The following is a 12,586-nucleotide window of genomic DNA, read 5'->3' as shown; positions in this document are numbered from 1 at the left end:
TATCCCCCACAGGTGTCAGAATCTGGGCCAATTATCCAATGAGAGCTGGAGACATCACAGCGGCCTACAGGAGCCTGAAGCTTCAAAATAAAAGCGCTCAGAAGTGAAAACCAGCAACATGACTGAAAACAACTTCAATAAAATAACGATCCTAATCAGTAATAAAACCTCTGACTGCTCCTGAAACATCCAGTTTAATTAGCAGTGCTGATTATTTTTGTTTTATTATTTAACATTTCTATTGTGTTATTGATTATTTACGTATTATTATGTCTGTGGGATTATTGATTACGGAGCTTCTGTTATTTCTGCCTGTTATTGATCACTTCTGGTTCACATGAAAATGATTCAGTTTGGCGCTCAGGCGGAGCAGGAAGGAACCTGCAGCTTCTGCAAAAATAGAAAAAAGGCGGATGTAAAGTTAGCCGCATACACCGGAAACTAGCTGGTACCCCTTCATAATAAGACACCTTCATTTACCGTTAAATTGAATAATTATAACACACCGAGAAAACAAACGTTCAACAAGATTAATTTATATGTGATTGTTTATGTTTCTCCACCGATTTTGTAAAAACACATTTTAAGCTGCGATCAAACAGGATTCTCTTAAATATTTAGTCTCTTTGTGAACTAGAATAACAACCTGTTTTCCCTCCACGCGGTCAGACTGCGACCTCTGACAGTAGAAGAAGAATTTAGGAACAAACACTAAATGTTGAATCATTATTTTCTGCTGTGACTGAAGCTTTTATTTTGAAAGCGGCTGGACCTTCGACAGGAAGCGGTTTTCATTCGCTGCAACTTGACGTCACTCGATTTTCTTCCTCCGCAGTTTGTGCAGCGCGTCCGAGTCTGCGCTGTTTGTTTGTTCGTTAGTTTGAAACGTTGTTTGTTTGTTTGTTTGTTGACGTCACCGCAGAGGATTACAGGGAGCCCCGATTGAACGAGTCACGCGGCGCAGACTCAGAACCAGGACCGGAACCAGACCAGGTGAGTCCATCACTGCCGTCACACCTGTGGAGAGTTTCTGAGCGACTGAGGGCAGGTCCAGGTCGGACCCGGTTTGTAAGATCTGATCCGGTTTCTATGTTCTGGACCGGTTTCTATGTTGTGGTCCGGTTCTACCGGTTCGGTCTGATCTTGTCACTCAGTAACTTCTTAAAACTTTGATGAAACACAAACAACCTTCAGCAGCCAGAAGCTGAAAACAGTCTGTGAGTTACAGAAGAACAGATGAAGTCACGACTAACCAGCGAACTGGTTCATGTTAACTAACTAGTTCATGTTAACTAACTGGTTCATGTTAACTAACTAGTTCATGTTAACTAACTGGTTCATGTTAACTAACTAGTTCATGTTAACTAACTGGTTCGTGTTAACTAACTGGTTCATGTTAACTAACTGGTCCTGGAACACATCAGTGAATTAGTAACCAAATAACTAACTAATAACTGACTGATCAACAGAGTAACTAGTTGTACTTATGCAGGTTAAATCATTGATAATTACCTAATTAACCACCAACCGGACTCACTGACGACCCGCTCAGGTGTTTACTTAGTTACTCATGAACTAACCGGACCAACAACCAGCTGGTTAACTGGTTGATAAACTGCTGGAGTGAATCACATGAACCGGTTCGTCTCCAGACTAAAGATTCAATCAGAACGTTTCAGTCTGACGGTGGGTCAGAGTTCTTTGGTTCTTCTTGTCGGGGCCCGGTTCTGGAGGCTCGACCCAGTGATCAGGTTCTGGTGCTGCAGAGGCTCTAACTTATGCGATAATCAGACTAGTTACTGTCAGGAAGCTTCAGTTCAGTCAGACCAACACTCAGTGACCTGTTCTTCTGTTTACCCACAGATCCCAGTGTTCCCAGTGTTCCATCCCAGTGTTCCCAGTGTTCCCATCCCAGTGTTCCCAGTGTTCCCAGTGTTCCCAGTGCTCCCAGACCCCGCGCCATGAGCGTGCAGCCGCGGCGGATCCGTCTGAAGCCCTGGCTGCTGGCCCAGGTGAACAGCGGCAGGTATCCGGGCCTGCAGTGGCTCACGCCGGACCACCGACTCTTCCAGATTCCCTGGAAACACGCGACTCGTCACACGCCGGCGTCCGACGAGGAGAACACCATCTTCAAGGTCAGAGTCACCTTCTGACCTCTGAGCCGACAGCAAACCGTTTGGATTCAAACTCAAATAAACTTCAAATAAAATAAATGACAGCAGTCGGTTCTGAGGAAATGTTTAGAAATCGTTGGTTCCCACGTCATCGAATGAAGAAGTCGTAACAAACAAACGGGCCTTCATTAAATCAAGAAGTCGCCGCTGGACTTCCTCCTCGGGGGAGTTTCATTTCACGCTTTCTGAGCGAGTTCACTTCAAGCTGATGATGTCGATTCCTCTTTCGCTGCTTCCTCTTTCATTTCCGACGCCTTTGAGCCGAGTTTGAACGAAAACACGTCGGTTTGAATCGTCACACGTCAGCGTCTTTAAAGGAGCAGCTCAACGTGTGGTGAATGAAGCTTTACTTCAGGCCAAGCGCAGATGCTGCTGCTATTTAATAAACTCAGAGAAAATAGTTCTAAAGCTCCTGTTGGTCCAAACCTCAGTTGAACCTGGATCAAATTTTACACAACTTGCGTAGTTGTGTCAAATATTTTTTTGAAATTTGAAAATTTGAAGTGTTCGGATGTGAGAATTTTTGTATTTTCACCCCAAAACCCTGTGAAGCCATTTTAAGGGTTCAGTGTCTCCAGAAATAAAACTCCAGCAGCCATGAAACCTCATAAGGACAGAACCAGAACAGTTTACAGCACATCAGAATGATAAACTGGATCTAGTTTAAGACAGATTTGTACGTTTTTGGTCCTGGAAGTGGGAGAAAATGCAACATTTTTAAACAAAGGTGGTGTTGTGGCCCCAGATGGGACCTTAAAATGGTCCAAAATGACCAAAAAATGACCAAATGACTCAAAAATAGTCAAAAGTAAGATAAACATTGTCCAGAACAACAATAATAAATATCTGTTGGCCCTTGGAATGGAAATAGGGTGCAACGCTTTTAAACAAAGGGGGTATTATGGCCCCAGAAAGTCCCTGTCAGTGTCTATCTATGGATGAATCCATGGTTCTACTAGAACCCAGTCTCTGGTCACATTTCACCACCTATTGAGGCTCTAACATCAGCAGAACCTGATGTGGTGAAGTTGGACCAGACAAGGTTCTGGTTTTACATGTTTAGACTAAATGCTGACGAGGAATCACCAACTGACCCGGATTAAAGGGTTTTAGTTTCCACTCTCATGTCTGTACAGTTATTATTTAGGCAGCAACTGCTTAGCTTAGCTTAGCTTAGCTTAGCTTAGCTTAGCTGAACATGAAGACTCTTCCATTAACTGTACTGAGCCGATATGAAGCTGCTGAAGCTGTTTGGTTACATGTATGATTAAAGTTTCTCCCTGCTCTGTGTCTGGCAGGCGTGGGCTCTGGAAACAGGTAAATACCAGGAAGGCGTGGACGAACCCGACCCCGCCAAGTGGAAAGCAAACCTTCGCTGTGCTCTGAACAAAAGCAGAGAGTTCCAGCTGAAGTACGACGGAACCAAAGAGACTCCGGTCCAGCCGTACAAGATCTACGAGGTGTACGAGCATCCGGGGAACACAGGTGAACGCCCTCACCTGGACAGGCTGTGTTTAGGATTTCAGGTGTCAGGTGACCTGTGGAGGAGCTTTTACGTGTTCATCACATGATCCATCCACCTGACGTGTTCATTTCCCAGCCTGGAGCAGAGGTTCAGGTTCAGTCTGTGCAGGTTTTTAAATGTTGCTTTGGACCAAAAGGTTTGTGTTGAACCGTACAGAGAGCGAAACGTCAACGGTGAGTGTGGTTTGGACCAAATTCATGACATATGTTGTTGAATTGGTGCCTGTTCCTTTGTTCACAACTGACTTAGTTGTTATTTAGAAACTGAAACTAATGTCTATAAAACATTTCAGCTGAATTTTGAGAATTTCGTACGTTTTCAGAGCTGGAAGTTTTTGTATTTTCATCCTCAAAAAACCCAAACTGTTTAGACTCAATGTTGACGTGGATCATTGGTAGGAACCAAAAACTGGAGTTCACAGATTCTAGATGTTGGTTCTAAATGTTTTGTTCTAGGTGTTGGTTCTAGATGTTGGTTCTAGATGTTGGTTCTAGGTGTTGGTCCTAGATGTTGGTTCTAGGTGTTGGTTCTGGATGTTGGTTCTAGATGTTGGTTCTAGATGTTGGTTCTAGATGTTGGTTCTAGATGTTGGTCCTAGGTGTTGGTTCTAGGTGTTGGTCCTAGATGTTGGTTCTAGGTGTTGGTTCTAGGTGTTGGTCCTAGATGTTGGTTCTAGGTGTTGGTTCTAGGTGTTGGTTCCAGGTGTGCAGAGCTACAAACTGCTTTATGTTGTCTTCATGTTAACATTTAACAGCATATATATTATTTTACAACACGTTCTTCTACAGATCCTGGAAATAAACACTGAACACAGAAAGTGATGATAATTCAACACACATCAGAATAAATCTCATGTTTATGGAAACACATCATGACAAGACGAGTGAACGAGGGATCAACGCTGCATTAAACGCTACAACAGAAAAGTCATAATTTCTCCGTGGGTTCTCTCTTTTCATGTCCTAATGTCCAGTCTGTGTTGTCTCCTCCATGTAGTAGTCGGTACCAACAGATATCATCAGGCGGAGGTCGCTTGAACAATGCAGCTAACCCATAACGAAACCATAGAAACATAACTCAAATTCATATTGGGTTTGGAAACAGGATTAAAAGTGCCCCAGTTAGGTGTAGTCATCACCTCCCATTGAGGCCTCCTGACGTCTGACTGTTTCTGTTTCTGTTTCAGACGGCGGTGACGACGACGATGAGGAGGTGAGGAATGAAACGTGTTCAAAACAAACCGTATGCTGACAGTAGGGGTCCCTGATCAAGCAGCTTCGCCTCCAATCCGGGAACATTTCATATCTGCGAGTAGCGAATCCCAATCTAATACTATTTTCAGAGATAATACAGACTTCAAGTATTGTAGTTTGACTGTAGTAGTACCTGTTTGTTCCACCAGGTGGAGCTTGTAACTGTTTTACACTGTAGGGACCAGAGGAGGCGTCACGCAGACTAAAGGCAGTTTACGTTTTCAAGCAGACAGCATTGTGGAGGTTTAGCCGGTAAAGGGGCACCATGACAGAGACTGCTTTATCACCTCCGGGGTAAATGTTCAGTTTGCGATCGAATCAATATTTTTTATTGATAAGGCTGCTTTTATTAAGAACTTTTCTGAGCTTACCTGCTGACAGTAGATGTGAACAAAGGGTTGGGCTTAGATTTGTGCTCATCAGTTACAAGATGCTTTGATTGGTCGGGGCATCCTTAGCTGATGTGTTATCACCTGACTGACCACCATCCTGTTGATCCTTCCAGATGCCCAATCTGAACGACCTCACCATCAGTAAGTACCATTTTTAGCTCAGTGTCTCCATGGAAACGCAGTGGCTGCTGATGTAATCTGATGATGTCGTCAGACCCCAGGATCGGTGACCCCCCGTCCTTCGCCTCCTTCACGGATCGGTTTGGTTTGTCCACCAACGGGACGTTTGGACCGCCACAGGTGATCCCGGTGCCGCTGCTCCCCGACAGAGTTCTACCCATGACCTCAGATGTTCCCATGACCTCTGACCTCCAGCCTCAGGGTCAGATGGTGGATCAGGACAGCTTTGCTCATCCTGGAGGTCTTTGTGACGGACTCCAGGACATGAACTCTCTTCCCCCTGGTGCTGCCTCTGCTCACCCGGGCCTGGGCCCAATGGAAATCAATAACATGGGGGCTGTCCAGGACCAGGGGGACCCGCAGAACCACCAACCCTGCAAGTACGATCTGCTGAGCAGCGTCCCACGTAAGTCTGTCCTCTGAAAGGAGTCTTAAGTTGTTCTGGTGTTTCAGGTAGTTTACTTCTTGAGTCCATGAGATCCAAACAGCCGTGTACAAAATGGCCTAAAACCAACGTACTGAAGTACTTTTCAACCGCAAGAGTGAGTCGGAACAGTTCTGAGTAGAACAAGATCAGTCGTAAAAGTTCCAAATAGACCATTGGAGCATCAGAACAGTTCTAAATAGACCCTAGGACACTTTTAAGTGTTCCACATAGACTAGAGGACTGGTGGACTGAATCCAATAGAGCTTCAAATCTTAAAACACTTCTGATAAGTCCAGATTCAACAGGATAAGTGAGGATTCTGTCCTGGTCCTGGTCCAGTGTACCAGATGTTTAGTCCTGCAGTGACCACTGTGGCAGTTTGGGGCACCAGGTGTTGGACTCCCATCCCAGATCCCGTCTGTGGTTTTCATGATGCTAAAGTTGTTCCTGAACATTTCAGGGTTCAGTCTTTACCTCGAACACATTCAGAGATGTTCTGTATTTTAGAAACCCAGTTCCTGCTCTCTGAGTGTCTCCGAGGAACAGCAGGATTAACGTGAGGATAAAAGTCTGTCCTGTTGCTTCACCTGCTCGTCCCACCCACCTGCCGGCTCAGCGGTGAAGGAGTGGCTGAGGGTGTAACAGGTTCTGTGGTTAAACAGATTCAGTGTTTTATTCGCGCGTCTGATGAACATGAACTGGCATCATGTCGGTGTTTTTGTTAATACTGGTCCTGATAAACGTCCATCAGTAGGTCCACAGTGCTGCAGCGCCGCCTGCTGTCCACCATCAGGTACTAACATCCTGGTCCTCTGATGCTGTGGTAATGGTCCTCTCCCTCTTGTTGCCACAGTAACAGATCTGGACCTGAAGTTCCAGTACCGGGGCCGAGCAATGGGCTCTCTGACAGTCAGTAACCCCCAAGGGTGCCGGCTGTACTACGGACACCTGGAACCGAGTCCGGACCAGGTGGACCTGTTCGGACCCGTCACCCTGCAGCAGGTGCTGTTCCCAGGAACGTCTGCGATCCAGAACCAGAAGCAGCGGTTCTACACGGAGGCGCTTCTGGATGTGATGGACCGCGGTCTGATCCTGGAGATCTGGGAGCAGGACATCTACGCTGTCCGGCTCTGCCAATGTAAGGTGTTCTGGTCCGGACCGGGCATGCCGGAGCAGGGACCGCCGAACCCCATGGAGAGGGAGAAGAAGATCAAAGTGTTCAGCCTCAACAACTTCCTGCAAGGTCACTGCTCTCAACAGGTTGGTTCGGTTGGCTCACCTGTGAGCCTCCAGGTGTGATCTAACAGACGCTCCTCTGCCCACAGAGCTGATCATGTTCCAGAAAGGGGAAGCTCCGAACCCACCACCCTTTGAGATCTACTTCTGCTTCGGGGAGGACTGGCCCGACAGGAAACCTAAAGAGAAGAAGCTCATCATCGTCCAGGTGAGCAGGCTGGTCATGTACAACATCGGCCGCTGGGTGGCGCTGACGCTGACCGATCGTCTTAAAGGTCTCACGCTGTCCCCTTTTCAGCAAATGAATAAAGTGTCACACCTCCACAGTGTGTCGTTCAGGTTTTCAGCTCCAAATAGCACAAAGATGGTTGATTCCACCGTGTTCTTGGTGTCTGTAGCTTTAAATGCAAACTACATGAACCAGGTGGACCGAGCTGCTCATTATGCACAACTCACCTGGAGGCAGTGAGGGGGCGGAGCCACGCAGAGTCTGAGCTGGACCACTATTGGTTAGTTGTGGTCGCACTTAGGGCAAATTCTTATCAGTGTGTAAAGCTGGGAGGCTGTAACACAAAGACAGTTACACACGATCACACCTCCAAGTTCAGAGCAGCTACACAACACAGTGGAATGGATTTCCACCGTACGGGCCTTTAACGGTGCCGCCTGTGATTCTGGAGCCTGTTAACCGTTGATGGTCTGGTTAGCATATTAGCATATGCAACTAGCTAAATATGCTAAGTAAATATCCTAACCTACTAAATGTACTGACTATTCTGATTAAATATGCCATCTAGCTTAATATGCTAATCACAGAGCTTCATATGCTAATCACAGAGCTTCATATGCTAACCCAACCACCAACAGCTCTGTGATCCTGGAGACTGTTGATAGGGGGATGGCAACAGGTTCTGGTTGTGACTTTTATCTGGTTCGTTGTGGTTCCTGTTGTCCAGTTTTAAAGCGGCTCCCCTGTGGTCCTCAGGTGGTTCCTGTGGTGGCTCGGATCCTGACTGAGATGTTCTCTGGAGAACTGAGCTGGTCCACGGACAGCATCCGGCTGCAGATCTCCAACCCGGATGTGAAGGACCAGACGGTGGAGCAGTTTAAAGAGCTGCAGAGGCTCCTGCAGAGTCAACACATCCAGGGGCCCTGGACCCCCGCTGGGCCCTGAGCATCCATGGACCTGGAGCTCCACTGGTCCTTTAATGGATTCCAGCTGCTCTGATCATTTCCAGTCAGAGCAACCTTCAGGGTTTTTTTTTTTTTTTAAACAGATTATTGATAACGGTCTGTGGAGGTCCTCGGTTTCTCAGGTCCCAGTACTCTGATCCTCAGAGCTGCAGTTTCACTTCAGCTGAAGTGTTTTTAAGGACCAAAAGGAGAAGCTGAGCTGCTCCTCACCGAAGCTCTCAGGACTAATGAGGACAGACTCTCCTCCAGCTGAGTATAAATCATTTCATTAGGTGTCTTGTCAGTGAGCATGTTCAGGATTTCAATAAACGCTGCAGTATTCTTTCTTAAAAGGACTCTTTTCTTTAACTTATTAACCAGAAGACCTGAACTTCCAGTGAAGATCCACTGGTTCACCAATGCTGACGACATGTGACTCTTCTGAATACTTCAGACGTAATAAAGACTAATTGTCCAGTTGTCTCCTGGAGCTGTAAGCCAGGTGATCAGTTAGTTGACTGGCACTAAGTTAACGAGCAGATATGTTCGTTATTGATGATGATGATTTTACACCTCAGTGAACCGACTCTTTGGTTTTAGAAATGACTGACAAACATTTTAACGTTTGATGATCTGATGATAGTTTCAGTCTGATGTGACTGATGTGGTTTAAATGCTGCTGCTGACCTCCTGCAGCGCCACCTTCAGGATGAACTGGACGCGTTCGTCAGGATCCAGGATGTGGTTTGTTCTGTGGAGTTCCTCCTTCACAGATGACAAGGATTTTAGTGTCTTTAATAAAATCTTTGATCCCGACGGATCAGAACATGAAGCTGGTTCCGGTGAGGATCAGGTGGCGGTTCTTCAGAAGGCTCTCTGGATCTTCAAAGCACCATCGCCACTTGAAGAACCTCTTCATGCTTCTTCACGTACTTCATGTGTTTCTCTGATGTGTTCAACGTTCTTCAGTTTTAATTGAGTTCTTTGGTTTGGTGGCAGCTCGGCTCAGAACTAGAATCAGAAAACTAAAAAAAACAAAAAGAGTCCAGAACAGTTCTCAAACCCCAAGCTGGTATCTTGTGTCATGTTCTGTAGAACCAACAGAACCCAAGTTATTACATGGTCTCTAATAGAAGGAACCCAGAAACGCTGCCAATGCTCAGATGCATTCAGCGTTTCTTGATTTTTAATTCCAGTCTGCAGATTTTCTGACGTTCTAAAGGTTCTATGTTCTGTTGTTGTTGTTCGCCTCTGAAACAGACATTTTAGAACCTCAGCTGACATTTAATAAAATGAAAAGGAACGTGAATAAACTGACAAATCTGGAACAGAATCATTTGATCTAAAACAAAGACATTTATTTGAAAACAAAAACCTGAAGAACCACTTAGGGACCTGAAAATTGTTCTTTAAAGAACCTAGTTTTGCTCTTTGAGCCTCATTCATGGCGCTTAAATGAAATGTTCTTTGATGGTTCTTTGAGGTTCCTGAAACAGCATTTACACTAAACAAAATAATTGTTTTGTGATTGTTCCTTGAGGCGTTCTAGGGAGCGCTTTAAAGAACAGCTTGAAGAAGTGGTTCCTCTAAGAACCTACTTTTGTTCAGGTTCTTTGCATTTGTGGTGACTGAAGGATCCAGTTCTAATAGTTTTTTTTAAGAACCTCCTTTGTGGAACCTCTGATGGTTCTGTCGAAGAGCCGCCCTCGGTTCCAGTCGGCACCTTTATTTCTCAGAGTGCACAAACAGAAACCAGTCTGACCAGAACTCCCAGCCGACGGGTCTCGGCAGGTAAAGATCGGTGACATCACCTGGTCACGTTCATCGGAGGGTGTCGGGTTACCGAAGAACACCTGAACTCACACCTGAGAGACTCGAGCAGGTTCTATTGGTTAGTCGGTTTCCACCGAACTGGGCTGAAGGAGTTCTTTATGGTTCTGAGGCTTTATGGCTGCCTGAGAACTAAATCCTTCAGTACTAACGAGGTCAAACTGTAAAGACATCTTATTACAGGTGAAGCGCTGGTTTGATCCCAGTAACAGAACAACAGCTGCTGCAGGTGGAGCGACTCGACACCCTTCACCTCCAGTTTCATCATTTTTAATATTTATGAGACCTTTTATTAATATTTGGAGGATATTTTATCAATATAATGCTGCTTTATTAATATTTCTTTTGACAGATTGTTTTTTTCCAGCATTTTTTTTTTTTTTTGCATTTTAGACTTTTTTTTTTTTCAAAGGAAATGTAATTAATTTTGTTTTCAAATGATTTATGGCTAAAAAAAAAGTCTTTAATATTTGAGCAATCTTATTTATTTGATATTTTCTGAATATTTTTACAAAAATATTTGTCTGACACTTTCTTTTGGGGCCATTAACGGGACAAGTAATAACGAGTTTTTGATCTTTTTCAGCACATAAAGAAGAAAAAAAAATATATTTTTGCCATTTTTAAGGCATGTTGCATGATTTCGAGTCAGACTGACTAGAACAGAATGACTAGAACATTCTGTCTTTTTTTAGTATTTCTCACACACCATGTCCTGGAACAAACTAAATCTTTCTCAGGTGAAACAGAGTTTGGTTTTCTGTTACTGTCGTCATCACTGCTTGTCAGATATTTCTTCTTTACCTTTTATTAAAGTATTTCTTTTCAGGTATTTCTAGACCACATCTTGTAACTTGTTGTGATTTGGTGTTTTCTTTTTGCTGCTGTAACAACATAATTTCCCAGGTCTGGGATAAACAAACTATTTCTATTATGTTTTATAACTCCGTGACAGTAGAGACGGTCAGGATGTGCCACCAGTGAGGTCAGCACCTGAACCCCTGAGTGGACGCATGGCGCCCCCCTGTGGCTGACGGCAGCATCTGAAACTAAATCTGCAGCTTGAGTTTCTTGGCCGACCACAGGAGGCAGTAATGAGCCTGTTTCAGACACTCAGATTAACTTTTTATCTTTGATGCGCGAACGTTTAAGACTTTGTTCTGACACATAAATGTCACTCAGAACTCAGGATGTGAATTTGAAACTATTTTCATAATCTGTAGTCTGAGACCCTTTAATTAATAATCGATTGATCGCTACAATGAATGAAGCATGGTGGACATTCATCACATTTAACGTTCACATAATGGCAGCTTGGTCACGCTAACCCCATTTGAAGGAAGTTGTGAACCGTTAGCTCGTCATGCTACCCGTTGCTAGCTACCGCCTCCATGCTCTCTGCTTGAAAACATCAAATTGCCGTAAGTATGATCGACCACATCATCAGGTCAGAACAGTATTAAACACAACAAAAAAGCCCACAGCCTTCCATCTCAACAAACAGAGTGCTCCACCTGCTGGAACAACCAGGTACTACAGATACATCTTTTGACATCTTTAATATATATTTTTATTCGGGTAAATCGTTAGATCGTTGGATTACCAGTTAGCACCACCCCGACTCTGGACTCGCGATCTAAAAACCATCCACACCGAAGCAGCCGTTCCTCCTCTCAGGTTTTTTATTGTTTACAACAAGGCTACATCACAGATGATGTCATGGTGTCAGTCTCTCCGCCTCATTACCCAGAGTTCACTCTGTCTCACTTTGTGGAAAAACAACTAAAATTCAACCAAAGTTAAAAAGGTCAAAGGTGACGTCAAATCCTCCAGCATCACGCCTCCTCAGGCAGCCGCTCCACCAAGAGCATCGTGGGAAATCTTCTGGCTCCTTTTATGGCACGGACATAAAACATCACGACCAAAGTCCCGAAAATAAATCTTCTCTTAAAAACTGTTGACCAGGCGCGTCCTCTGATTTGTCATTTACGTAGAACCAGCAGGACTGATCCACAGCCGCTCACCAGGTGAACTCCTCCCTGTCCTGACCCCGCCCGCCTGCTGGGCCCGACCCCGCCCACCCAACACCTGCTGCAGGTGAGGTGAGGTAAGGTCAGGTGAGGTGGGGGGTTGGACTCAGTCTGTCCAATCAGTCTTGACTGTCTGTCCCTCAGAGCGATTCGTCCTGATTCACATTCAAAGTCCCTCAATCTTCTTCTTCTTCATCCCTTTGGATCCTCGTCTGCCGTCACCTCTGAATGTTGGTCAACAAAAGATTTAACCTGCAGAAGAGCAAACGGGTCGGCGTTAACCTTCAGTAACAACAGGTGTGATGGGAGTCACCTGTGTGGTCAGTCACCTGTGTGGTCTGTTACCTGTGCGGTCAGTCACCTGTG

The 12,586-nt window shown here is 45.1% G+C and overlaps 2 protein-coding genes across 2 annotated transcripts in view; one reads left to right on the top strand and one right to left on the bottom strand.

The window, feature by feature from the left end:
- Nucleotides 1-742: 742 nt before the first annotated feature.
- On the top strand, nt 743-8,713 carry irf5 (interferon regulatory factor 5). The gene is made up of 9 exons (XM_008294177.1): nt 743-993; nt 1,864-2,135; nt 3,473-3,659; nt 4,886-4,911; nt 5,458-5,485; nt 5,559-5,930; nt 6,805-7,194; nt 7,277-7,395; nt 8,173-8,713. Exons 2-9 carry the CDS (start codon nt 1,962-1,964, stop codon nt 8,359-8,361), a joined length of 1,485 nt encoding a protein of 494 aa, XP_008292399.1. The 5' UTR covers nt 743-993; nt 1,864-1,961; the 3' UTR covers nt 8,362-8,713.
- A 316-nt stretch (nt 8,714-9,029) lies between these two features.
- tnpo3 (transportin 3) overlaps nt 9,030-12,586 on the bottom strand; it is a 23,777-nt gene continuing 20,220 nt past the window's right edge. The window contains exon 18 of the mRNA XM_008294194.1: nt 9,030-9,125. Within this exon, the coding sequence (XP_008292416.1) occupies nt 9,030-9,125 (96 nt within the window). The remainder of the gene's footprint in view (nt 9,126-12,586) is intronic.

The sequence above is a fragment of the Stegastes partitus genome, unplaced genomic scaffold, assembly GCF_000690725.1.
Source record: "Stegastes partitus isolate 25-593 unplaced genomic scaffold, Stegastes_partitus-1.0.2 Scaffold946, whole genome shotgun sequence".
NCBI classification, from domain to species: domain Eukaryota; kingdom Metazoa; phylum Chordata; class Actinopteri; family Pomacentridae; genus Stegastes; species Stegastes partitus.
Note: the sequence above shows the minus strand (reverse complement) of the source record. Positions and strands in the feature narration are given on the sequence as shown.